The sequence below is a fragment of the Somniosus microcephalus genome, unplaced genomic scaffold (assembly GCF_052327205.1).
Source record: "Somniosus microcephalus isolate GS21.2 unplaced genomic scaffold, FLI_Smic_1.0 unresolved_chr7, whole genome shotgun sequence".
NCBI classification, from domain to species: domain Eukaryota; kingdom Metazoa; phylum Chordata; class Chondrichthyes; order Squaliformes; family Somniosidae; genus Somniosus; species Somniosus microcephalus.
In genome coordinates, this window is record NW_028225185.1 from 23422275 (window position 1) to 23450070 (window position 27796).

A 27796-nucleotide genomic window follows, 5' to 3' on the forward strand; every position below is an offset into this window, starting at 1 on the left:
CTCGGCGGCCTCCCAGAAGTCCCCGTGGCGGCGGCGACAGTGACAGCAGCGACAAGATGGCGGACGTGCTGGACTTGCATGAGGCGGGCGGCGAGGACTTCGCCATGGATGACGAGGGAGACGGTGAATGAACTCACTCACACTCTCTCTCACTGCTGGAGACACCAGCCTCACACCCCACTCACGCTCTTTGTCCTTTCTCCCTCCTCCCAGAGAGCATCCACAAGCTGAAGGAGAAGGCCAAGAAGAGGAAGGGCCGCGGCTTCGGCTCCGGTGAGCAGTGAGTGTGTGGGATCCTGCTGTGCTGTGGGTGTGTGGGATCCTGCTGCGCTGGAGGTGGGGGGGTGGGATCCTGCTGGGGTGTGTGTGTGTGTGTGAATCCTGCTGGGGTGGGGAGGGGGGGGGTGTGTGATCCTGCTGGGGTGGGGGAGGGGGGGGTGTGTGATCCTGCTGGGGTGGGGAGGGGGGGTGTGTGATCCTGCTGGGGTGGGGAGGGGGGGGTGTGTGATCCTGCTGGGGTGGGGAGGGGGGGTGTGAGATCCTGCTGGGGTGGGGAGGGGGGGTGTGTGATCCTGCTGGGGTGGGGAGGGGGGGTGTGTGATCCTGCTGGGGTGGGGAGGGGGGGTGTGTGATCCTGCTGGGGTGGGGAGGGGGGGTGTGTGATCCTGCTGGGGTGGGGAGGGGGGGTGTGTGATCCTGCTGGGGTGGGGAGGGGGGGGGGTGTGATCCTGCTGGGGTGGGGAGGGTGGGTGTGATCCTGCTGGGGTGGGGAGGGTGGGTGTGGGATCCTGCTGGGGTGGGGAGGGTGGGTGTGGGATCCTGCTGGGGTGGGGAGGGTGAGTGTGGGATCCTGCTGGGGTGGGGAGGGTGGGTGTGGGATCCTGCTGGGGTGGGTGTGGGATCCTGCTGGGGTGGGGAGGGTGGGTGTGGGATCCTGCTGGGGTGGGGAGGGTGGGGAAGGGGGGGTGGGATCCTGGTGGGGGGGTGGGATCCTGGTGGGGAGGGGGGGGGGTGGGATCCTGCTGGGGTGGGGAGGGGGGGGTGTGGGATCCTGCTGGGGTGGGGAGGGTGGGTGTGTGATCCTGCTGGGGTGGGGAAGGGGGGGGTGGGATCCTGGTGGGGAGGGGGGGGTGTGGGATCCTGCTGGGGTGGGGGGGGGAGGGGGGTGTGGGATCCTGCTGGGGTGGGGAGGGTGGGTGTGGGATCCTGCTGGGTGGGGAGGGGGGGGTGGGATCCTGGTGGGGAGGGGGGGTGTGGGATCCTGCTGGGGTGGGGAGGGGGGGTGTGGGTTCCTGCTGGGGTGGGGAGGGGGGTGTGGGATCCTGCTGGGGTGGGGGATCCTGCTGGGGTGGGGAGGGGGGTGTGGGATCCTGCTGGGGTGGGGAGGGGGCGGTGGGATCCTGCTGGGGTGGGGAGGGGGGGTGTGGGATCCTGCTGGGGTGGGGAGGGGGCGGTGGGATCCTGCTGGGGTGGGGAGGGGGGGTGTGGGATCCTGCTGGGGGAGGGTGGGTGTGGGATCCTGCTGGGGTGGGGAGGGTGGGTGTGTGATTCCTGCTGGGGTGGGGAGGGGGGGGTGTGTGATCCTGCTGGGGTGGGGAGGGGGGGGGTGGTGTGATCCTGCTGGGGTGGGGAGGGGGGGGGTGTGATCCTGCTGGGGTGGGGAGGGGGGGTGTGATCCTGCTGGGGTGGGGAGGGGGGGTGTGATCCTGCTGGGGTGGGGGGGGGGGTGGTGTGATCCTGCTGTGGTGGGGAGGGTGGGTGTGTGATCCTGCTGGGGTGGGGGAGGGTGGGTGTGGGATCCTGCTGGGGTGGGGAGGGTGGGTGTGGGATCCTGCTGGGGTGGGGAGGGTGGGTGTGGGATCCTGCTGGGGTGGGGAGGGTGGGTGTGTGATCCTGCTGGGGTGGGGAGGGGGGGGGTGTGATCCTGCTGGGGGGGTGTGGGATCCTGCTGGGGTGGGGAGGGGGGGGTGGGATCCTGCTGGGGTGGGGAGGGGGGGTGTGGGATCCTGCTGGGGTGGGGGGGGGGTGGGATCCTGCTGGGGTGGGGAGGGGGGGTGTGGGATCCTGCTGGGGTGGGGAGGGGGGTGTGGCATCCTGCTGTGGGTGTGTGCGATCCTGCCGTGTGCGTGTGGGATCCTGCCGTGTGTGTGTGTTTGGGATCCTGCTGTGTGTGTGGGATCCTGCTGTGCTGGGGTGGGTGGCGGGTGTGGGATCCTGCTGAATTGGGGAGGGGTGTGGGATCCTGCTGTGCTGCTGGGGGTGAGGGGGGTGGGATCCTGCTGTGTGTGTGTGGGATCCTGCTGTGTGCGTGTGGGGGTGTGTGGGCTCTTGCTGTGCTGGTGGGGGGGGTGTGGGCTCTTGCTGTGTTGTGGGTGGTGGGGAGTGTGGGATCCTGATGTGCTGGTGGGGGGTGTGGTGCGGGATCCTGCTGTGCTGGGGTGAGGAGTAGGATTGTGGGGGGTGGGATCTTGCTGTGCTGGTGGTGGGGTGAGAGCGTGCTGGGGTTGGGGGGTGTGTACAATCTTGCTGTGTGGGGTGGGATCTTGCTGTGCTGTGCTTGGGGGTGAGTGGGGGGTTGGGATCGTGCGGTGGTGTGGGATCCTGCTGTGCTGCTGGGGGTGGGGGGGGGTGTTCATGCTGGAGGTTGTGTGGGGTCTTGCTGTTCTGGGGTGGGGTGGGATCTTGCTGTGCTTAGTGGGTGGGTATGTGGGGAGTTGGGATCTTGCTGGGGTGGGGTGAGTGTGGGATCTTGCTGTGCTTGGGGGAGGATGGGGGGGCGGTGGTGTGTGTGGGGGGTTGGGATCTTGCTGGGGTGGGGTGAGTGTGGGATCTTGCTGTGTTTGGGGGAGGATGGGGGGGCGGGGGTATGAAGAGCCTCCGCTCTGCAGACAAGGCTCAGGAGCAATTATATGCCCATTCTTCAAGTTTATTAATGTGTTTTCGCATTAGCATGCCAGAAATAGCGGGGAACCAAGGGGCCAATGAGCGCGAGGAACCTAAAGTAATTATAACCAGTAGAGAAAAAGTGTTTCAGAAACGAATGGGACTAAAAGCTGACAAATCCCTTGGATCTCATGGCCTACATCCTAGGGATCTAAAAGAGGTGGCTGAAGAGACAGTGGATGCCTTTGTTGTGATCTTCCAAAATTCCCCAGATTCAGGAACAGTCCCAGCGGATTTGAAGGTAGCAAATAAGAACATGAGAAATAGGAGCAGGAGTCGGCCATTCGGCCCTTCGAGCCTGCTCCGCCATTCAATGAGATCGTGGCTGATCTTCTGCCTCAACTCCATTCACCGGCCCTATCGCCATATCCCTTGATGCCCTTACTAGTCAGAAATCTCTCGACTTCTGTTTTGAATATACACAATGACTGAGCCTCCACAGCCCTCTGGAGTAGAGAATTCCAAAGATTCACCACCCTCTGTGTGAAGAAATTTCTTCTCATCTCAGCCCTGAATGGCCTACCCTTTATCCTGAGGCTGTGGCCCCTGGTTCTCGACTCCCCAGCCAAGGGAAACATTCTCCCAGCATCCACCCTAGCAAGCCCTGTAATAATTTTGTATGCTTCAATGAGATCCCCTCTCATTCTTCTGAATTCAACAGAATACAGGCCTAGTTTACTCAATCTCTTCTCATACAACAGTCCTGCCATCCCAGGAATCAATCTCGTGAACCTTCGTTGCACTCCCTCTATGGCAAGTATATCCTTTCTTAGGTAAGGAGACCAAACTTGTACACAGTACTCCAGGTGTGGTCTCACCAAGGCCCTATATAATTGGAGTAAGGCTTCTTTACTCCTGTACTTAAATCCTCTTGTAATGAAGGCCAGCATACCATTTGCCTTCCTAATGGCTTGCTGCACCTCCACATTCACTTTCAGTGACTCATGTACAAGGACACCCAGGTCCCTTTGAGCATCTGCACTCCCCAATCTTTCACCATTTAGGAAATACTCTGCCTTTCTGTTTTTTCTACCAAAGTGGATAACTTCACATTTATCCACATTATATTCCATTTGCCATGTTCTCGCCCACTCACTGAGCCTGTCGCGATCCCCTTGAAGCCTTTTCACATCCTCTTCACAACTGACACTGCCACCTAGCTTTGTGTCATCAGCAAATTTGGAAATGTTACATTTAGTCCCCTCATCCAAATCATTGATCTAGATTGTGAATAGCTGGGGCCCAAGCACCGATCCTTGCGGTACCCCACTCGTCACAGCCTGCCATCCTGAAAAAGACCTGTTTATCCCTACTCTTTGTTTTCTGTCTGTTAACCAATTCTCAATCCATGCTAGTATATTACCCCCAATTCCATGTGCCCTCATTTTGTTCACCAACCTCTTGTGTGGGACCTTATCGAAGGCCTTCTGAAAATCCAGATACACCACATCTACCGGTTCCGCTTTGTCTACTCCACTAGTTTATTCCTCAAAGAACTCCAATAGGTTTGTCAAACAGGATTTCCCTTTCATAAACCCATGTTGAATCTGCCCAATCTTACTATTAGTTTCTAAGTGCCCAGTTATTGCATCCTTTATAATAGATTCCAGCATTTTCCCAACTACTGATGTGAGGCTAACAGGTCTGTAGTTCTCCGTTTTCTCTCTCCCTCCTTTCTTAAATAGCAGGGTTACATTTGCTACCCTCCAATCTGCAGGAACCGTTCCAGAATCTAGAGAATTTTGGAAGATGACAACCAATGCGTCCACTATCCCAATGGTCACCTCTTTCAAAACCCTAGAATGTAGGTCATCCGGTCCTTGGGATTTATAGACTTTTAGTCCCATTAATTTTGCTAGTACTGTTTTTTACTAATGATAATTTCTTTAAGTTCCTCATTCTCGTCACACCCTTGGTTTTCTCGTATTTCTGGGAGGTTTTTTGTGTCTTCCTCCGTGAAGACAGAAACAAAGTATTTATTTAATTTCTCCACCATTTCCTCATTCCCCATTATAAATTCTCCCGTCTCTGACTGTAAAGGACCTACATTTACCTTCGCCAGTCTTTTCCTTTTCACATACCTATAGAAGATTTTACCATCCGTTTTTATATGTTTGTGCATTTATTCCATTTTCACTTTCTTTATCAATTTCTTGGTCCCCCTTTGCTGATTTCTAAAAAGATCCCAATCCTCAGGCTGACCGCTTTTTCTGGCAACTTTATAAGCTTCCTCCTGTGACTTAATAACAGCTTTAATTTCTTTTGTTAGCCATGGTTGGATCACTTTTCCTTTTGGGTTTTTATGCCCTAGAGGAATATATGTTGGTTGCAAATTATGTATTATTTCCTTGAATGTTAGCCATTGTATGTCCGCCTTCACACCTTTTAGTGTAGTCTCCCAATCTACCATGGCCAACTTGTCCCTCATACCCTTGTAGTTCCCTCTGTTTAGATTGAAGAACTTAGTTTCAGGTTGGACTACATCACTCTCAAACTTAATATAAAATTCAATCATATTATGGTCACTTTACCACAAGATTATTGATTAGCCCTTTCTCATTACGCAGTACCAGATCCAGAATAGCCTGTTCCCTGGTTGGTTCTTCCACATACTGATCCAGGAAACCATCTCTCATGCATTCCAAGAATTCGTCCTCCACATCATTAGTGGTAATTTGATTTGCCCAGTCAATATGTAGATTAAAGTCCCCCATGTTTACCATATTGCCCTTGTTACATGCACTTCTAATCTCTTGATTGACACTGTGCCTAAATTACCACTACTGTTTGGTGGCCTATACACAACTCCCACCAATGTTTTCCGCCCTTTGCTGTTTCTTAGCTCCACCCAAACTGATTCCAGTTCTACATCACGATCTGCCGAGCCAAGATCTTTTATCTCTACCGTATCGATCTCATCCCTTATTAACAGCGCTACGCCACCTCCTTTTCCTTTTAGTCTGTCCTTCCTAAATGTTGAGTACCCTGGAACATTCAGTTCCCAGCTTTGGTTACCCTGCAACCATGTCTCTGTAACACAAATGTAACACTGCTATTCAAGAAAGGAGGGAGACAGAAAACAGAACTACAGGCCAGTTAGCCTGACATCAGTCGTTGGGGAAATGCTGGAATCCATTGTTAAGGAAATGGTATCAGGGCACTGAGAAAATCATAATATGATCAGGCAGAGTCAGCATGGTTTTATAAAAGGGAAATCGTGTTTGACAAATTTATTAGGATGCAACTAGTAGGATGGATAACGGGGAACCAGTGGATGTAGTGTGTTTGGATTTCCAAAAGGCATTCGATAAGGTGCCACTTAAAAGGTTGTGACGTAAGATTAGGGCTTGTGGGGTTGGGGGTAATATAGTAGCATGGATAGAGGATTGGTTAACGGACAGAAAGCAGAGAGCAGGGTCATTTTCAGGTTGGCAGGCTGTCACTAGTGGGGTGCCGCAAGGATCAGTGTTGGGGCCTCAGCTATTTACAATCTATATCAATGACCTAGATGAAGGGACCGAGTGTAATGTATCCAAGTTTGCTGATGATACAAAGCTAGGTGGGACAGTAAGCTGTGAGGAGAACACAGAGTCTGCAAAGGGATATCGATAGACTGAGTGAGAGGGCAGTAAGGTGGCAGATGGACTATAATGTAGGGAAATGTGAGGTTATTCACTTTGGTAGGCAGAATAGAAAAACAATATTTTTTCGAAGGTGAGAAACTGTTAAATGTTGGTGTTGAGAGAGATTTGGGTGTCCTTGTACAGGAAACACAGAAAGCTAGCACACAGGTACAGCAAGCAATTAGGAAGGCAAATGGCACATTGGCCTTTATTGCAAGAGGGTTGGAGTATAAGAATAAGGAAGTCTTGCTCCAATTGTACAGGGCCTTGGTGAGACCACACCTGGGGTACTGTGCACGGTTTTGGTCTCCTTATCTAAGGGAGGATATACTTGCCTTGGAGGCGGTGCAACGAAGGGTCACTAGATTGATTCCTGGGATGCGAGGGCTGTCCAATGATGAGAGATTGTGTAGAATGGGCCGATACTCTCTGGAGTTTAGAAGAATGAGAGGTGATCTCATTGAAACATGCAAGATTCTGAGGGGGATTGACAGGGTAGATGCTGAGAGGTTGGTTCCCCCTGGCTGGAGTGTCTAGAACCAGGGGGCCGGCCTTTCAAGACTGAGATGAGAAGGAATCTGTTCACTCCCCTGAAGGTGGCAGGACATATTGAGAGAGTGGTTAGCAAAGCATACGGGATCTTGGGCTTCATAAATAGAGGTATTGGGTACAAAAGTAGAGAAGTTATGCTGAACCTTTATAAAGCGCTGGTTAGGCCACGACTGGAGTATTGCGTCCAGTTCTGGTCACCACACTTTAGGAAGGATGTGAAGGCCCTCGAGAGGGTGCAGAGGAGATTTACCAGAATGGTTCCGGGGATGGGGGATCTCAGCTACAAGGACAGGTTGGAGAAGCTGGATTTGTTTTCATTAGAGCAAAGGAGGTTGAGGGGTGATTTGATCGAGGTGTAGAAGATTATGACAGGTTTGGATAGGCTAGACGGGGAAAGGCTGTTCCCACTAGTTGATGGTACAAGGACGAGGGGACACAGATTTAAGGTTTTGGGCAAGAGATACAGGGGGGAACGTGAGGAAAAACTTTTTTACGCAGCGAGTGGTGAGGACCTGGAACTCGCTGCCGACGGACGTGGTGGAAGCGGAGACACTCAATGTTTTCAAGGGGAGACTGGATAGGCACTTGAGGGAAATAAACTTGCAGGGCTACGGGGATAGAGCGGGGGAATGGGACTGACTGGATCGCTCTACAGAAAGCCGGCACGGACTCGATGGGCCGAATGGCCTCCTTCTGTGCCGTTATTCCTCTGAGGGGGTGGTGAATCTTTGGAATTCTCTGCCCCAGAGGGCTGTGGAGGCTCAGTCGTTGAGTATATTCAAGGCCGAGATCGATAGATTTTTGGACTCTCGGGGAATCGAGGGATATGGGGATCGGGCGGGAAAGTGGAGTTGAGGTCGATGATCAGCCGTGATCTCATTGAATGGCGGAGCAGGCTCGAGGGGCCGAATGGCCGACTCCTGCTCCGAATTCTGATGTTCTTATGTAGACAGCAATGCGATGATGACCAGATCATCTGTTTTTTTACCTTTTTTTTTTTGATTCGTTTGCAGGATGTGGGTTTCACTGGCAATGCCGCACTGTCGGAGGGGCAGTACTGAGGGAGTGCCGCACTGTCGGAGGGGCAGTGCTGAGGGAGTGCCGCACTGTCGGAGGGGCAGTGCTGAGGGAGTGCTGCACTGTCCCATCTCTATTATCCCTTGAGAAGGTTGTGGCGAGCTGCCTTCTTGAACAACCGTGCTGACTTTGTCATTGCTGGGCCATTTCAGAGGGCAGTTAGAGTCAACCACATTGCTGTGGGTCTAGAGTCACGTACAGGCCAGACCGGGTGGCAGGTTAAGGAACCACTTGGGTTTTTACGACAATCTCATAGTTCCATAGTCACTGTTAATGATACTAGCTTTTTATCCCAGAGCTGGCGTCTCCTGGATTATTAGTCCAGGCCGCTGGATCACTAGTTCAGTAACATAGCCACTGTGCTTCCGGACCCCTGATGTTGGTTGAGGGATAAATATTGGACCAGGACACTAGGGAGAACTCCCCGCCCCGCTCTTCTTCCAATAGTGGCCATGGGATGTTCTGAGTCCACCCGTGAGGGCAGGCGGGGCCCATGTTTAATGTCTCATCCAAAAGACGGCCCCTCTGACAGTGCGGCGCGCCCTCAGTACTGCCCCTCCTACAGTGCGGCGCTCCCTCAGTACTGCCCCTCCGACAGTGCGGCGCTCCCTCAGTACTGCCCCTCCCGACAGTGCGGCGCTCCCTCAGTACTGCCCCTCCGACAGTGCGGCGCTCCCTCAGTACTACCCCTCCGACAGTGCGGCGCTCCCTCAGTACTACCCCTCCGACAGTGCGGCGCTCCCTCAGTACTACCCCTCCGACAGTGCGGCGCTCCCTCGGTACTGCCCCTCCGACAGTGCGGCGCTCCCTCGGTACTGCCCCTCCGACAGTGCGGCGCTCCCTCGGTACTGCCCCTCCGACAGTGCGGCGCTCCCTCAGTACCGCCCCTCCGACAGTGCGGCGCTCCCTCGGTACTGCCCCTCCGACAGTGCGGCGCTCCCTCGGCACTACCCCTCCGACAGTGCGGCGCTCCCTCAGTACCGCCCCTCCGACGGTGCGGCGCTCCCTCAGTACCGCCCCTCCGACGGTGCGGCGCTCCCTCAGTACCGCCCCTCCGACGGTGCGGCGCTCCCTCAGTACCGCCCACTCCGACGGTGCGGCGCTCCCTCAGTACCGCCCCTCCGACGGTGCGGCGCTCCCTCAGTACCGCCCCTCCGACGGTGCGGCGCTCCCTCAGTACCGCTCCTCCGACGGTGCGGCGCTCCCTCAGCACCGCTCCTCCGACGGTGCGGCGCTCCCTCAGCACCGCCCCTCCGACGGTGCGGCGCTCCCTCAGCACCGGCCCTCCGACGGTGCGGCGCTCCCTCAGCACCGCCCCTCCGACGGTGCGGCGCTCCCTCAGCACCGCCCCTCCGACGGTGCGGCGCTCCCTCAGCACCGACCCTCCGACGGTGCGGCGCTCCCTCAGCACCGCCCCTCCGACGGTGCGGCGCTCCCTCAGCACCGCCCCTCCGACGGTGCGGCGCTCCCTCAGCACCGCCCCTCCGACGGTGCGGCGCTCCCTCAGCACCGCCCCTCCGACGGTGCGGCGCTCCCTCAGTGTGTGCATTAGCTGCAGTGGCTTCTCTTCCCGCTCCCACATCGTTACCTCTGGTGTCCCCCGAGGATCTATCCTTGGCCCCTCCTATTTCTCATCTACATGTTGCCCCTTGGCGACATCATCCGAAAACGCAGCGTGAGTTTCCACATGTATGCTGATGACACCCAGCTCTACCTCACCACCACCTCTCTCTGTCTCGCCGCTGTGTCTAAATTGTCAGGCTGCTTGTTCAACATCCAGTACTGGATAAACTGAAATTTCCTCCAAATAAATATTGGGAAGCCCAAAGCCATTGTTTTCGGTCCCCGCCACAAACTGCATTCCCTAGCCGCCGACTCCATCCCTCTCCCTGGCAACTGTTCGAGGCTGAACTGCACTGTTCACAACCTTGGTGTCGTACTTGACCCGGCAATCAGCTTCCGACCACATATCCGCGGCATCACTAAGACCGCCTATTTCCACCTCCGTAACACCTCTCTCTTCCACCGCCCACCCCCCCCACCACCAGCCTCAGCTCATCTCCTGCTGAAACCCTCATCCCTGCCTTTATTATCTCCAGACTTGTCTATTCCAACACTCACAGGACCGGCCTTCCATCTTCCACCCTCCATAAACTTGTGTTCATCCAAACCTCTGCTGCCCCGTGTCCTAACTCACACCCAGTCCCGTTCATCCATCACCCCCTGTGCTCACTGCCCCGTGTCCTAACTCACACCCAGTCCCGTTCACCCATCACCCCCTGTGCTCACTGCCCCGTGTCCTAACTCACACCCAGTCCCGTTCATCCATCACCCCCTGTGCTCACTGCCCCGTGTCCTAACTCACACCCAGTCCCGTTCATCCATCACCCCCTGTGCTCACTGCCCCGTGTCCTAACTCACACCCAGTCCCGTTCATCCATCACCCCCTGTGCTCACTGCCCCGTGTCCTAACTCACACCCAGTCCCGTTCATCCATCACCCCCTGTGCTCACTGCCCCGTGTCCTAACTCACACCCAGTCCCGTTCACCCATCACCCCTCTGTGATCACTGCCCCGTGTCCCAACTCACACCCAGTCCCGTTCACCCATCACCCCCTGTGCTCACTGCCCCGTGTCCTAACTCGCACCCAGTCCCGTTCACCCATCACCCCCTGCGCTCACTGCCCCGTGTCCTAACTCACACCCAGTCCCGTTCACCCATCACCCCCTGTGCTCACTGCCCCGTGTCCTAACTCACACCCAGTCCCGTTCACCCATCACCCCCTGTGCTCACTGCCCCGTGTCCTAACTCACACCTAGTCCCGTTCACCCATCACCCCCTGTGCTCACTGCCCCGTGTCCTAACTCACACCCAGTCCCGTTCACCCATCACCCCCTGTGCTCACTGCCCCGTGTCCTAACTCACACCTAGTCCCGTTCACCCATCACCCCCTGTGCTCACTGCCCCGTGTCCTAACTCACACCCAGTCCCGTTCACCCATCACCCCCTGTGCTCACTGACCCGTGTCCTAACTCACACCCAGTCCCGTTCACCCATCACCCCCTGTGCTCACTGCCCCGTGTCCTAACTCACACCCAGTCCCGTTCACCCATCACCCCTCTGTGATCACTGCCCCGTGTCCTAACTCACACCCAGTCCCGTTCACCCATCACCCCCTGTGCTCACTGCCCCGTGTCCTAACTCACACCTAGTCCCGTTCACCCATCACCCCCCGTGCTCACTGCCCCGTGTCCTAACTCACACCCAGTCCCGTTCACCCATCACCCCCTGTGCTCACTGCCCCGTGTCCTAACTCACACCCAGTCCCGTTCACCCATCACCCCCTGTGCTCACTGCCCCGTGTCCTAACTCACACCCAGTCCCGTTCACCCATCACCCCCTGTGCTCACTGCCCCGTGTCCTAACTCACACCCAGTCCCGTTCACCCATCACCCCCTGTGCTCACTGCCCCGTGTCCTAACTCACACCCAGTCCCGTTCACCCATCACCCGCTGTGCTCACTGCCCCGTGTCCTAACTCACACCCAGTCCCGTTCACCCATCACCCCCTGTGCTCACTGCCCCGTGTCCTAACTCGCACCCAGTCCCGTTCACCCATCACCCCCTGTGCTCACTGCCCCGTGTCCTAACTCACACCCAGTCCCGTTCACCCATCACCCCCTGTGCTCACTGCCCCGTGTCCTAACTCACACCCAGTCCCGTTCACCCATCACCCCCTGTGCTCACTGCCCCGTGTCCTAACTCACACCCAGTCCGGTTCACCCATCACCCCCTGTGCTCACTGCCCCGTGTCCTAACTCACACCCAGTCCCGTTCACCCATCACCCCCTGTGCTCGCTGCCCCGTGTCCTAACTCACACCCAGTCCCGTTCACCCATCACCCCCTGTGCTCACTGCCCCGTGTCCTAACTCACACCCAGTCCCGTTCACCCATCACCCCCTGTGCTCACTGCCCCGTGTCCTAACTCACACCCAGTCCCGTTCACCCATCACTCCCTGTGCTCACTGCTCCGTGTCCTAACTCACACCCAGTCCCGTTCACCCATCACCCCTGTGCTCACTGCCCCGTGTCCTAACTCACACCCAGTCCCGTTCACCCATCACCCCCTGTGCTCACTGCCCCGTGTCCTAACTCACACCCAGTCCCGTTCACCCATCACCCCCTGTGCTCACTGCTCCGTGTCCTAACTCACACCCAGTCCCGTTCACCCATCACCCACTGTGCTCACTGCCCCGTGTCCTAACTCACACCCAGTCCCGTTCACCCATCACCCCCTGTGCTCACTGCCCCGTGTCCTAACTCACACCCAGTCCCGTTCACCCATCACCCCCTGTGCTCACTGCTCCGTGTCCTAACTCACACCCAGTCCCGTTCACCCATCACCCCCTGTGCTCACTGCCCCGTGTCCTAACTCACACCCAGTCCCGTTCACCCATCACTCCCTGTGCTCACTGCCCCGTGCCCTAACTCACACCCAGTCCCGTTCACCCATCACCCCCTGTGCTCACTGCCCCGTGTCCTAACTCACACCCAGTCCCATTCACCCATCGCCCCCTGTGCTCACTGCCCCGTGTCCTAACTCACACCCAGTCCCGTTCACCCATCACCCCCGGTGCTCACTGCCCCGTGTCCTAACTCGCACCCAGTCCCGTTCACCCATCACCCCCGGTGCTCACTGCCCCGTGTCCTAACTCACACCCAGTCCCGTTCACCCATCACCCCCTGTGCTCACTGCCCCGTGTCCTAACTCACACCCAGTCCCGTTCACCCATCACTCCCTGTGCTCACTGCCCCGTGCCCTAACTCACACCCAGTCCCGTTCACCCATCACCCCCTGTGCTCACTGCCCCGTGTCCTAACTCACACCCAGTCCCGTTCACCCATCACCCCCTGTGCTCACTGCCCGTGTCCTAACTCACACCCAATCCCGTTCACCCATCTCCCCCTGTGCTCACTGCCCCGTGTCCTAACTCGCACCCAGTCCCGTTCACCCATCACCCCCTGTGCTCACTGCCCCGTGTCCTAACTCGCACCGAGTCACGTTCACCCATCACCCCCTGTGCTCACTGCCCCGTGTCCTAACTCACACCCAGTCCCGTTCACCCATCACCCCCTGTGCTCACTGCCCCGTGTCCTAACTCGCTCCCAGGCCCGTTCACCCGTCACCCCCTGTGCTCACTGCCCCGTGTCCTAACTCGCACCCAGTCCCGTTCACCCATCACCCCCTGTGCTCACTGCCCCGTGTCCCAACTCACACCCAGTCCCGTTCACCCATCACCCCCTGTGCTCACTGCCCCGTGTCCCAACTCACACCCAGTCCCGTTCACCCATCACCCCCTGTGCTCACTGCCCCGTGTCCCAACTCACACCCAGTCCCGTTCACACCATCACCCCCTGTGCTCACTGCCCCGTGTCCTAACTCACACCCAGTCCCGTTCACCTATCACCCCCTGTGCTCACTGCCCCGTGTCCTAACTCACACCCAGTCCCGTTCACCCATCACCCCCTGTGCTCACTGCCCCGTGTCCTAACTCACACCCAGTCCCGTTCACCCATCACCCCCTGTGCTCACTGACCCGTGTCCTAACTCACACCGAGTCCCGTTCACCCATCACCCCCTGTGCTCACTGCCCCGTGCCCTAACTCACACCCAGTCCCGTTCACCCATCACCCCCTGTGCTCACTGCCCCGTGTCCTAACTCACCCCCAGTCCCGTTCACCCATCACCCCCTGTGCTCACTGCCCCGTGTCCTAACTCACACCCAGTCCCGTTCACCCATCACCCCCTGTGCTCACTGCCCCGTGTCCTAACTCACACCCAGTCCCGTTCACCCATCACCCCCTGTGCTCACTGACCCGTGTCCTAACTCACACCGAGTCCCGTTCACCCATCACCCCCTGTGCTCACTGACCCGTGTCCTAACTCACACCCAGTCCCGTTCACCCATCACCCCCTGTGCTCACTGCCCCGTGTCCTAACTCACCCCCAGTCCCGTTCACCCATCACTCCCTGTGCTCACTGCCCCGTGCCCTAACTCACACCCAGTCCCATTCACCCATCACCCCCTGTGCTCACTGCCCGTGTCCTAACTCACACCCAATCCCGTTCACCCATCTCCCCCTGTGCTCACTGCCCCGTGTCCTAACTCGCACCCAGTCCCGTTCACCCATCACCCCCTGTGCTCACTGCCCCGTGTCCTAACTCGCACCGAGTCACGTTCACCCATCACCCCCTGTGCTCACTGCCCCGTGTCCTAACTCACACCCAGTCCCGTTCACCCATCACCCCCTGTGCTCACTGCCCCGTGTCCTAACTCGCTCCCAGTCCCGTTCACCCGTCACCCCCTGTGCTCACTGCCCCGTGTCCTAACTCGCACCCAGTCCCGTTCACCCATCACCCCCTGTGCTCACTGCCCCGTGTCCCAACTCACACCCAGTCCCGTTCACCCATCACCCCCTGTGCTCACTGCCCCGTGTCCCAACTCACACCCAGTCCCGTTCACCCATCACCCCCTGTGCTCACTGCCCCGTGTCCCAACTCACACCGAGTCCCGTTCACCCATCACCCCCTGTGCTCACTGCCCCGTGCCCTAACTCACACCCAGTCCCGTTCACCCATCACCCCCTGTGCTCACTGCCCCGTGTCCTAACTCACCCCCAGTCCCGTTCACCCATCACCCCCTGTGCTCACTGCCCCGTGTCCTAACTCACACCCAGTCCCGTTCACCCATCACCCCCTGTGCTCACTGCCCCGTGTCCTAACTCACACCCAGTCCCGTTCACCCATCACCCCCGGTGCTCACTGCCCCGTGTCCTAACTCACACCCAGTCCCGTTCACCCATCACCCCCCTGTGCTCACTGCCCCGTGTCCTATCTCACACCCAGTCCCGTTCACCCATCACCCCCTGTGCTCACTGCCCCGTGTCCTAACTCACACCCAGTCCCGTTCACCCATCACCCTCTGTGCTCACTGCCCCGTGTCCTAACTCGCACCCAGTCCCGTTCACCCATCACCCCCCGTGCTCACTGCCCCGTGTCCTAACTCACACCCAGTCCCGTTCACCCATCACCCCCTGTGCTCACTGCCCCGTGTCCTAACTCACACCCAGTCCCGTTCACCCATCACTCCCTGTGCTCACTGCCCCGTGCCCTAACTCACACCCAGTCCCGTTCACCCATCACCCCCTGTGCTCACTGCCCCGTGTCCTAACTCACACCCAGTCCCGTTCACCCATCACCCCCTGCTCACTGCCCCGTGTCCTAACTCACACCGAGTCCCGTTCACCCATCACCCCGTGCTCACTGCCCCGTGTCCGAACTCACACCCAGTCCCGTTCACCCATCACCCCCTGTGCTCACTGCCCCGTGTCCTAACTCACACCCAGTCCCGTTCATCCATCACCCCCTGTGCTCACTGCCCCGTGTCCTAACTCGCACCCAGTCCCGTTCACCCATCACCCCCTGTGCTCACTGCCCCGTGTCCTAACTCGCACCGAGTCACGTTCACCCATCACCCCCTGTGCTCACTGCCCCGTGTCCTAACTCACACCCAGTCCCGTTCACCCATCACCCCCTGTGCTCACTGCCCCGTGTCCTAACTCGCTCCCAGTCCCGTTCACCCGTCACCCCCTGTGCTCACTGCCCCGTGTCCTAACTCGCACCCAGTCCCGTTCACCCATCACCCCCTGTGCTCACTGCCCCGTGTCCCAACTCACACCCAGTCCCGTTCACCCATCACCCCCTGTGCTCACTGCCCCGTGTCCCAACTCACACCCAGTCCCGTTCACCCATCACCCCCTGTGCTCACTGCCCCGTGTCCCAACTCACACCCAGTCCCGTTCACCCATCACCCCCTGTGCTCACTGCCCCGTGTCCTAACTCACACCCAGTCCCGTTCACCCATCACCCCCTGTGCTCACTGCCCCGTGTCCTAACTCACACCGAGTCCCGTTCACCCATCACCCCCTGTGCTCACTGCCCCGTGTCCTAACTCACACCCAGTCCCGTTCACCCAACACCCCCTGTGCTCACTGCCCCGTGTCCTAACTCACACCCAGTCCCGTTCACCCATCACCCCCTGTGCTCACTGCCCCGTGTCCTAACTCACACCCAGTCCCGTTCACCCATCACCCCCTGTGCTCACTGCCCTGTGTCCTAACTCACACCCAGTCCCGTTCATCCATCACCCCTCTGTGCTCACTGCCCCGTGTCCTAACTCACACCCAGTCCCGTTCACCCATCACCCCCTGTGCTCACTGCCCCGTGTCCTAACTCACACCCAGTCCCGTTCACCCTTCACCCCCTGTGCTCACTGCCCCGTGTCCTAACTCACACCCAGTCCCGTTCACCCATCACCCACTGTGCTCACTGCCCCGTGTCCTAACTCACACCCAGTCCCGTTCACCCATCACCCCCTGTGCTCACTGCCCCGTGTCCTAACTCACACCCAGTCCCGTTCAACCATCACCCCCTGTGCTCACTGACCCGTGTCCTAACTCACACCGAGTCCCGTTCACCCATCACCCCCTGTGCTCACTGCCCCGTGCCCTAACTCACACCCAGTCCCGTTCACCCATCACCCCCTGTGCTCACTGCCCCGTGTCCTAACTCACACCCAGTCCCGTTCACCCATCACCCCCTGTGCTCACTGACCCGTGTCCTAACTCACACCGAGTCCCGTTCACCCATCACCCCCTGTGCTCACTGCCCCGTGTCCTAACTCACACCCAGTCCCGTTCACCCATCACCCCCTGTGCTCACTGCCCCGTGTCCTAACTCACACCCAGTCCCGTTCACCCATCACCCCCTGTGCTCACTGACCCGTGTCCTAACTCACACCGAGTCCCGTTCACCCATCACCCCCTGTGCTCACTGCCCCGTGCCCTAACTCACACCCAGTCCCGTTCACCCATCACCCCCTGTGCTCACTGCCCCGTGTCCTAACTCACCCCCAGTCCTGTTCACCCATCACCCCCTGTGCTCACTGCCCCGTGTCCTAACTCGCACCGAGTCCCGTTCACCCATCACCCCCTGTGCTCACTGCCCCGTGTCCTAACTCACACCCAGTCCCGTTCACCCATCACCCGCTGTGCTCACTGCCCCGTGTCCTAACTCACACCCAGTCCCGTTCACCCATCACTCCCTGTGCTCACTGCCCCGTGCCCTAACTCACACCCAGTCCCATTCACCCATCACCCCCTGTGCTCACTGCCCCGTGTCCTAACTCACACCCAGTCCAGTTCACCCATCACCCCCTGTGCTCACTGCCCCGTGTCCTAACTCACACCCAGTCCCGTTCACCCATCACTCCCTGTGCTCACTGCCCCGTGCCCTAACTCACACCCAGTCCCGTTCACCCATCACCCCCTGTGCTCACTGCCCCGTGTCCTAACTCACACCCAGTCCCGTTCACCCATCACCCCCTGTGCTCACTGCCCCGTGTCCTAACTCACACCCAGTCCCGTTCACCCATCACCCCCTGTGCTCACTGCCCCGTGTCCTAACTCACACCCAGTCCCGTTCACCCATCACCCCCTGTGCTCACTGCCCCGTATCCTAACTCACACCCAGTCCCGTTCACCCATCACCCCCTGTGCTCACTGCCCCGTGTCCTAACTCACACCCAGTCCCGTTCACCCATCACTCCCTGTGCTCACTGCCCCGTGTCCTAACTCACACCCAGTCCCGTTCAGCCATCTCCCCCTGTGCTCGCTGCCCCGTGTCCTAACTCACACCCAGTCCCGTTCACCCATCACCCCCTGTGCTCACTGCCCGTGTCCTAACTCACACCCAGTCCCGTTCACCCATCACCCCCTGTGCTCACTGCCCCGTGTCCTAACTCACACCCAGTCCCGTTCAGCCATCTCCCCGTGCTCGCTGCCCCGTGTCCTAACTCACACCCAGTCCCGTTCACCCATCACCCCCTGTGCTCACTGCCCGTGTCCTAACTCACACCCAATCCCGTTCACCCATCTCCCCCTGTGCTCACTGCCCCGTGTCCTAACTCGCACCCAGTCCCGTTCACCCATCACCCCCTGTGCTCACTGCCCCGTGTCCTAACTCGCACCGAGTCACGTTCACCCATCACCCCCTGTGCTCACTGCCCCGTGTCCTAACTCACACCCAGTCCCGTTCACCCATCACCCCCTGTGCTCACTGCCCCGTGTCCTAACTCGCTCCCAGTCCCGTTCACCCGTCACCCCCTGTGCTCACTGCCCCGTGTCCTAACTCGCACCCAGTCCCGTTCACCCATCACCCCCTGTGCTCACTGCCCCGTGTCCCAACTCACACCCAGTCCCGTTCACCCATCACCCCCTGTGCTCACTGCCCCGTGTCCCAACTCACACCCAGTCCCGTTCACCCATCACCCCCTGTGCTCACTGCCCCGTGTCCCAACTCACACCCAGTCCCGTTCACCCATCACCCCCTGTGCTCACTGCCCCGTGTCCTAACTCACACCCAGTCCCGTTCACCCAACACCCCCTGTGCTCACTGCCCCGTGTCCTAACTCACACCCAGTCCCGTTCACCCATCACCCCCTGTGCTCACTGCCCCGTGTCCTAACTCACACCCAGTCCCGTTCACCCATCACCCCCTGTGCTCACTGCCCCGTGTCCTAACTCACACCCAGTCCCGTTCACCCATCACCCCCTGTGCTCACTGACCCGTGTCCTAACTCACACCGAGTCCCGTTCACCCATCACCCCCTGTGCTCACTGCCCCGTGCCCTAACTCACACCCAGTCCCGTTCACCCATCACCCCCTGTGCTCACTGCCCCGTGTCCTAACTCACCCCCAGTCCCGTTCACCCATCACCCCCTGTGCTCACTGCCCCGTGTCCTAACTCACACCCAGTCCCGTTCACCCATCACCCCCTGTGCTCACTGCCCCGTGTCCTAACTCACACCCAGTCCCGTTCACCCATCACCCCCTGTGCTCACTGACCCGTGTCCTAACTCACACCCAGTCCCGTTCACCCATCACCCCCTGTGCTCACTGCCCCGTGTCCTAACTCACACCCAGTCCCGTTCACCCATCACCCCCTGTGCTTACTGACCCGTGTCCTAACTCACACCGAGTCCCGTTCACCCATCACCCCCTGTGCTCACTGCCCCGTGCCCTAACTCACACCCAGTCCCGTTCACCCATCACCCCCTGTGCTCACTGCCCCGTGTCCTAACTCACCCCCAGTCCTGTTCACCCATCACCCCCTGTGCTCACTGCCCCGTGTCCTAACTCGCACCGAGTCCCGTTCACCCATCACCCCCTGTGCTCACTGCCCCGTGTCCTAACTCACACCCAGTCCCGTTCACCCATCACCCGCTGTGCTCACTGCCCCGTGTCCTAACTCACACCCAGTCCCGTTCACCCATCACTCCCTGTGCTCACTGCTCCGTGTCCTAACTCACACCCAGTCCCGTTCACCCATCACCCCCTGTGCTCACGGCTCCGTGTCCTAACTCACACCCAGTCCCGTTCACCCATCACCCCCTGTGCTCACTGCCCCGTGTCCTAACTCACACCCAGTCCCGTTCACCCATCACTCCCTGTGCTCACTGCCCCGTGCCCTAACTCACACCCAGTCCCATTCACCCATCACCCCCTGTGCTCACTGCCCCGTGTCCTAACTCACACCCAGTCCTGTTCACCCATCACCCCCTGTGCTCACTGCCCCGTGTCCTAACTCACACCCAGTCCCGTTCACCCATCACTCCCTGTGCTCACTGCCCCGTGCCCTAACTCACACCCAGTCCCGTTCACCCATCACCCCCTGTGCTCACTGCCCCGTGTCCTAACTCACACCCAGTCCCGTTCACCCATCACCCCCTGTGCTCACTGCCCCGTGTCCTAACTCACACCCAGTCCCGTTCACCCATCACCCCCTGTGCTCACTGCCCCGTGTCCTAACTCACACCCAGTCCCGTTCACCCATCACCCCCTGTGCTCACTGCCCCGTGTCCTAACTCACACCCAGTCCCGTTCACCCATCACCCCCTGTGCTCACTGCCCCGTGTCCTAACTCGCACCCAGTCCCGTTCACCCATCACCCCCTGTGCTCACTGCCCCGTGTCCTAACTCGCACCGAGTCACGTTCACCCATCACCCCCTGTGCTCACTGCCCCGTGTCCTAACTCACACCCAGTCCCGTTCACCCATCACCCCCTGTGCTCACTGCCCCGTGTCCTAACTCACACCCAGTCCCGTTCACCCAACACCCCCTGTGCTCACTGGCCCGTGTCCTAACTCACACCCAGTCCCGTTCACCCATCACCCCCTGTGCTCACTGCCCCGTGTCCTAACTCACACCCAGTCCCGTTCACCCATCACCCCCTGTGCTCACTGCCCCGTGTCCTAACTCACACCCAGTCCCGTTCACCCATCACCCCCTGTGCTCACTGACCCGTGTCCTAACTCACACCGAGTCCCGTTCACCCATCACCCCCTGTGCTCACTGCCCCGTGCCCTAACTCACACCCAGTCCCGTTCACCCATCACCCCCTGTGCTCACTGCCCCGTGTCCTAACTCACCCCCAGTCCCGTTCACCCATCACCCCCTGTGCTCACTGCCCCGTGTCCTAACTCACACCCAGTCCCGTTCACCCATCACCCCCTGTGCTCACTGCCCTGTGTCCTAACTCACACCCAGTCCCGTTCACCCATCACCCCCTGTGCTCACTGACCCGTGTCCTAACTCACACCGAGTCCCGTTCACCCATCACCCCCTGTGCTCACTGCCCCGTGCCCTAACTCACACCCAGTCCCGTTCACCCATCACCCCCTGTGCTCACTGCCCCGTGTCCTAACTCACACCCAGTCCCGTTCACCCATCACCCCCTGTGCTCACTGACCCGTGTCCTAACTCACACCGAGTCCCGTTCACCCATCACCCCCTGTGCTCACTGCCCCGTGCCCTAACTCACACCCAGTCCCGTTCACCCATCACCCCCTGTGCTCACTGACCCGTGTCCTAACTCACACCGAGTCCCGTTCACCCATCACCCCCTGTGCTCACTGCCCCGTGCCCTAACTCACACCCAGTCCCGTTCACCCATCACCCCCTGTGCTCACTGCCCCGTGTCCTAACTCACCCCCAGTCCCGTTCACCCATCACCCCCTGTGCTCACTGCCCCGTGTCCTAACTCACACCCAGTCCCGTTCACCCATCACCCCCTGTGCTCACTGCCCCGTGTCCTAACTCACACCCAGTCCCGTTCACCCATCACCCCCTGTGCTCACTGACCCGTGTCCTAACTCACACCGAGTCCCGTTCACCCATCACCCCCTGTGCTTACTGCCCCGTGTCCTAACTCACACCCAGTCCCGTTCACCCATCACCCCCTGTGCTCACTGCCCCGTGCCCTAACTCACACCCAGTCCCGTTCACCCATCACCCCCTGTGCTCACTGCCCCGTGTCCTAACTCACACCCAGTCCCGTTCACCCATCACCCCCTGTGCTCACTGCCCCGTGTCCTAACTCACCCCCAGTCCTGTTCACCCATCACCCCCTGTGCTCACTGCCCCGTGTCCTAACTCGCACCGAGTCCCGTTCACCCATCACCCCCTGTGCTCACTGCCCCGTGTCCTAACTCACACCCAGTCCCGTTCACCCATCACCCGCTGTGCTCACTGCCCCGTGTCCTAACTCACACCCAGTCCCGTTCACCCATCACTCCCTGTGCTCACTGCCCCGTGCCCTAACTCACACCCAGTCCCATTCACCCATCACCCCCTGTGCTCACTGCCCCGTGTCCTAACTCACACCCAGTCCAGTTCACCCATCACCCCCTGTGCTCACTGCCCCGTGTCCTAACTCACACCCAGTCCCGTTCACCCATCACTCCCTGTGCTCACTGCCCCGTGCCCTAACTCACACCCAGTCCCGTTCACCCATCACCCCCTGTGCTCACTGCCCCGTGTCCTAACTCACACCCAGTCCCGTTCACCCATCACCCCCTGTGCTCACTGCCCCGTGTCCTAACTCACACCGAGTCCCGTTCACCCATCACCCCCTGTGCTCACTGCCCCGTGTCCTAACTCACACCCAGTCCCGTTCACCCATCACCCCCTGTGCTCACTGCCCCGTGTCCTAACTCACACCCAGTCCCGTTCACCCATCACCCCCTGTGCTCACTGCCCCGTGTCCTAACTCACACCCAGTCCCGTTCACCCATCACCCCCTGTGCTCACTGCCCCGTGTCCTAACTCACACCCAGTCCCGTTCACCCATCACCCCCTGTGCTCACTGCCCCGTGTCCTAACTCACACCCAGTCCCGTTCACCCATCACCCCCTGTGCTCACTGCCCCGTGTCCTAACTCACACCCAGTCCCGTTCACCCATCTCCCCCTGTGCTCGCTGCCCCGTGTCCTAACTCACACCCAGTCCCGTTCACCCATCACCCCCTGTGCTCACTGCCCGTGTCCTAACTCACACCCAATCCCGTTCACCCATCTCCCCCTGTGCTCACTGCCCCGTGTCCTAACTCGCACCCAGTCCCGTTCACCCATCACCCCCTGTGCTCACTGCCCCGTGTCCTAACTCGCACCGAGTCACGTTCACCCATCACCCCCTGTGCTCACTGCCCCGTGTCCTAACTCACACCCAGTCCCGTTCACCCATCACCCCCTGTGCTCACTGCCCCGTGTCCTAACTCGCTCCCAGTCCCGTTCACCCGTCACCCCCTGTGCTCACTGCCCCGTGTCCTAACTCGCACCCAGTCCCGTTCACCCATCACCCCCTGTGCTCACTGCCCCGTGTCCCAACTCACACCCAGTCCCGTTCACCCATCACCCCCTGTGCTCACTGCCCCGTGTCCCAACTCACACCCAGTCCCGTTCACCCATCACCCCCTGTGCTCACTGCCCCGTGTCCCAACTCACACCCAGTCCCGTTCACCCATCACCCCCTGTGCTCACTGCCCCGTGTCCTAACTCACACCCAGTCCCGTTCACCCAACACCCCCTGTGCTCACTGCCCCGTGTCCTAACTCACACCCAGTCCCGTTCACCCATCACCCCCTGTGCTCACTGCCCCGTGTCCTAACTCACACCCAGTCCCGTTCACCCATCACCCCCTGTGCTCACTGCCCCGTGTCCTAACTCACACCCAGTCCCGTTCACCCATCACCCCCTGTGCTCACTGACCCGTGTCCTAACTCACACCGAGTCCCGTTCACCCATCACCCCCTGTGCTCACTGCCCCGTGCCCTAACTCACACCCAGTCCCGTTCACCCATCACCCCCTGTGCTCACTGCCCCGTGTCCTAACTCACCCCCAGTCCCGTTCACCCATCACCCCCTGTGCTCACTGCCCCGTGTCCTAACTCACACCCAGTCCCGTTCACCCATCACCCCCTGTGCTCACTGCCCCGTGTCCTAACTCACACCCAGTCCCGTTCACCCATCACCCCCTGTGCTCACTGACCCGTGTCCTAACTCACACCCAGTCCCGTTCACCCATCACCCCCTGTGCTCACTGCCCCGTGTCCTAACTCACACCCAGTCCCGTTCACCCATCACCCCCTGTGCTTACTGACCCGTGTCCTAACTCACACCGAGTCCCGTTCACCCATCACCCCCTGTGCTCACTGCCCCGTGCCCTAACTCACACCCAGTCCCGTTCACCCATCACCCCCTGTGCTCACTGCCCCGTGTCCTAACTCACCCCCAGTCCTGTTCACCCATCACCCCCTGTGCTCACTGCCCCGTGTCCTAACTCGCACCGAGTCCCGTTCACCCATCACCCCCTGTGCTCACTGCCCCGTGTCCTAACTCACACCCAGTCCCGTTCACCCATCACCCGCTGTGCTCACTGCCCCGTGTCCTAACTCACACCCAGTCCCGTTCACCCATCACTCCCTGTGCTCACTGCTCCGTGTCCTAACTCACACCCAGTCCCGTTCACCCATCACCCCCTGTGCTCACGGCTCCGTGTCCTAACTCACACCCAGTCCCGTTCACCCATCACCCCCTGTGCTCACTGCCCCGTGTCCTAACTCACACCCAGTCCCGTTCACCCATCACTCCCTGTGCTCACTGCCCCGTGCCCTAACTCACACCCAGTCCCATTCACCCATCACCCCCTGTGCTCACTGCCCCGTGTCCTAACTCACACCCAGTCCTGTTCACCCATCACCCCCTGTGCTCACTGCCCCGTGTCCTAACTCACACCCAGTCCCGTTCACCCATCACTCCCTGTGCTCACTGCCCCGTGCCCTAACTCACACCCAGTCCCGTTCACCCATCACCCCCTGTGCTCACTGCCCCGTGTCCTAACTCACACCCAGTCCCGTTCACCCATCACCCCCTGTGCTCACTGCCCCGTGTCCTAACTCACACCCAGTCCCGTTCACCCATCACCCCCTGTGCTCACTGCCCCGTGTCCTAACTCACACCCAGTCCCGTTCACCCATCACCCCCTGTGCTCACTGCCCCGTGTCCTAACTCACACCCAGTCCCGTTCACCCATCACCCCCTGTGCTCACTGCCCCGTGTCCTAACTCGCACCCAGTCCCGTTCACCCATCACCCCCTGTGCTCACTGCCCCGTGTCCTAACTCGCACCGAGTCACGTTCACCCATCACCCCCTGTGCTCACTGCCCCGTGTCCTAACTCACACCCAGTCCCGTTCACCCGTCACCCCCTGTGCTCACTGCCCCGTGTCCTAACTCGCTCCCAGTCCCGTTCACCCGTCACCCCCTGTGCTCACTGCCCCGTGTCCTAACTCGCACCCAGTCCCGTTCACCCATCACCCCCTGTGCTCACTGCCCCGTGTCCCAACTCACACCCAGTCCCGTTCACCCATCACCCCCTGTGCTCACTGCCCCGTGTCCCAACTCACACCCAGTCCCGTTCACCCATCACCCCCTGTGCTCACTGCCCCGTGTCCCAACTCACACCGAGTCCCGTTCACCCATCACCCCCTGTGCTCACTGCCCCGTGCCCTAACTCACACCCAGTCCCGTTCACCCATCACCCCCTGTGCTCACTGCCCCGTGTCCTAACTCACCCCCAGTCCCGTTCACCCATCACCCCCTGTGCTCACTGCCCCGTGTCCTAACTCACACCCAGTCCCGTTCACCCATCACCCCCTGTGCTCACTGCCCCGTGTCCTAACTCACACCCAGTCCCGTTCACCCATCACCCCCTGTGCTCACTGACCCGTGTCCTAACTCACACCGAGTCCCGTTCACCCATCACCCCCTGTGCTCACTGCCCCGTGTCCTAACTCACACCCAGTCCCGTTCACCCATCACCTCCTGTGCGCACTGCCCCGTGTCCTAACTCGCACCGAGTCCCGTTCACCCTTCACTCCCTGTGCTCACTGACCTACATTGGCTGCCGGTCTGGCAACGTCTGGAATTTAAAATTCTCATCCTTGTGTTCAAATCCCTTCACGGCCTCATCCCTCCTTATCTCTGACCTCCTTCAGCACTAAAACCCTCCGCGATGTCTGACTTCTTGAGCATCCCCCGATTACCATCGCTCCACCATTGGTGGCCGTGCCTTCAGCTCCCTGGGCCCTGAGCTCTGGAATTCCCTCCCTAAACCTCTCCGCCTCTCCTCCTTTAAGACGCTGCTTAAAACTGACCTCTTTGACCAAGCTTTTGGTCACCTGTCCTAATATCTCCTGATGTGGCTCAGTGTCAAATTTTGTCTGATAATCGCTCCTGTGAAGCACCCTGGGATGTTTTGCTAGATTAAAGGTGCTGGATAAAGGCAAGTTATTGTTGTGTCTGCTGCCTGTGTGTGCTTGCTTACACGGACCATATTTGTGTGGGATCATCCTGTGCTGCTATTTACTGACTGACTGACTCTCCTTTGTGCAGAGGAAGGTGCTCGGTCCAGACTGCGTGAGGACTACGATTCGGTGGAGCAGGATGGCGATGAGCCAGGGCCCCAGCGCTGTAAGTACACGACCTGGGTTCAGGGTTCAGCTCAGTTCAGGGTTCAGCACAGCCCGGGGGTCAGGGTTCAGCACGGCCCGGGGTTCAGAGTTCACGGTTCAGGGTTCAGCTCCTGCTAGCGTACAGTGACACAGCCACTGCTTAAAGCCGTCGCCTGATTGATTTGCCCCGCTGGCAGTGAGTGGGCAGTGCTGCCGTTTTTATGCCCAGCTTCAGCTCCCGAGTTAAATTGTGTGGCCGGGAACGTGAGCCAACTCAGTCTGTGACTCCCTGCCGGCCCACCCGAAGCCTGTGGGTGGGGTACAGCTCTGTGGGCACTGATGCCACTCGGCACCCCTTGGCCGGGGCTGGTGCAGTGGGTCAGACACAAGCCTCTCACCCCGGGACTGGGCTTCAGACCCTGTCCACATTGGTGGGCGGAGAGGTGGTGAGGTCGGGGCCGTGGATGAAATGAGTTTACCGCGGGGAAGGGCTGAGGCTCGGGCTCTCTCTGTCCTGGGCTGATGTTCCACTCCCTGTGTTTGGGCTCTCTCTCTCTCTCTCTCTGTCTGTCTCTGTCTCTCTCTCTCTCTGTCTCTCTCTCTCTGTCTCTCTCTCTCTCTGTCTCTCTCTCTCTCTCTCTGTCTCTCTCTCTGTCTCTCTCTCTCTCTCTGTCTCTCTCTCTCTCTCTGTCTGTCTCTCTCTCTCTGTCTCTCTCTGTCTCTCTCTCTCTCTGTCTCTCTCTCTGTCTCTCTCTCTCTGTCTCTCTCTCTCTCTGTCTCTCTCTCTCTCCCTGGCTAATATTCCACTCCCTGTGTTTGCAGCTGTTGAGGGTTGGATTCTGTTTGTGACGGGTGTTCATGAAGAGGCCACAGAGGAAGACATTCACGACAAATTTGCAGAATACGGAGAAATAAAGAACCTGCACCTGAATCTGGACCGACGCACGGGCTACCTGAAGGTGAGGGGGCGCTGTAAGTGCCAAACATCCCCCCCCCTCCAAAAGGGGGCTGGTGGAGTGATGAGGGGCGGGGCGGAGTGCTGTGAGATGGGGTGAGGGGCAGGATGGGGTGAGGTGGAGCAGTGAGGGTTGGAGTGGTGAGGGGCGGAGTGGTGAGATAGGCTGAGGGGCCGACGGGTGGGTTGGTGAGGGCGAGCGTGGCGCGGTGCGGAATGAATCTGAAGCCTGTGTTTGTGCCGCAGGGTTACGCCCTGGTGGAATACGAGACCTACAAGGAGGCGCAGGCGGCGATGGAGGGGCTCAACGGCTCTGAGCTGGCGGGACAGCCCATCAGTGTGGACTGGGGCTTCGTCAGAGGGCCCCCCAAGAGCAAGAGACGGTGAGTTAATCAGAGCGAAACTCCGGGGGGGGCAGGGTTCGCACCACGTGGAGGGTGGGTGGGGGGGATCGGGGCAGGTGGTTTTGGTTGGGGGGAAAGGTGTGATTATTTACCTCTTCTCTCTGCTCTTCCCGTGCAGGAGTGGGCGCAGGAGGAGCCGGAGTCCGGACCGGAAACGACATTGATCCAGAGCGGACAGAGAGCCGGCGGGAAGAGGCTGCTCGGCGGGGTGGAGGGAGCGGAACTGTGGCGGGGGTTTACCCTATGTTGTGTTTACTAGTGAATTATCTGTTTATTGGCGTGGACTGTGATCGTGATATTGGTGCTTGTCAGAAATAAAACTCTTCCATTCAA

At 59.4% G+C, this 27796-nt stretch overlaps 1 protein-coding gene across 2 annotated transcripts; it reads left to right on the plus strand.

Moving 5' to 3' along the window:
* Nucleotides 1–27796, plus strand: rbm8a (RNA binding motif protein 8A). 2 transcript variants are annotated; one of them, XM_085978765.1, is made up of 6 exons: nucleotides 2–123; nucleotides 214–273; nucleotides 26046–26123; nucleotides 26927–27063; nucleotides 27306–27442; nucleotides 27582–27796. In XM_085978765.1, exons 1-6 carry the CDS (start codon nucleotides 57–59, stop codon nucleotides 27625–27627), a joined length of 525 nt encoding a protein of 174 aa, XP_085834891.1. In that variant the 5' UTR covers nucleotides 2–56; the 3' UTR covers nucleotides 27628–27796. The 2 variants fall into 2 exon arrangements, with proteins under 2 accessions (XP_085834892.1, XP_085834891.1); XM_085978766.1 differs by lacking the exon at nucleotides 27306–27442 and having other exon boundaries at nucleotides 1–123.

Excerpts from the sequence above, each read along its gene's own strand:
- rbm8a (XM_085978765.1), top strand. The coding sequence starts at position 57 with ATGGCGGACGTGCTGGACTTGCATGAGGCGGGCGGCGAGGACTTCGCC. Across the intron at positions 124-213 it reads CATGGATGACGAGGGAGACG|AGAGCATCCACAAGCTGAAG; the intron begins GTGAATGAACTC and ends CCCTCCTCCCAG. Across the intron at positions 27,443-27,581 it reads CCCCCCAAGAGCAAGAGACG|GAGTGGGCGCAGGAGGAGCC; the intron begins GTGAGTTAATCA and ends CTTCCCGTGCAG.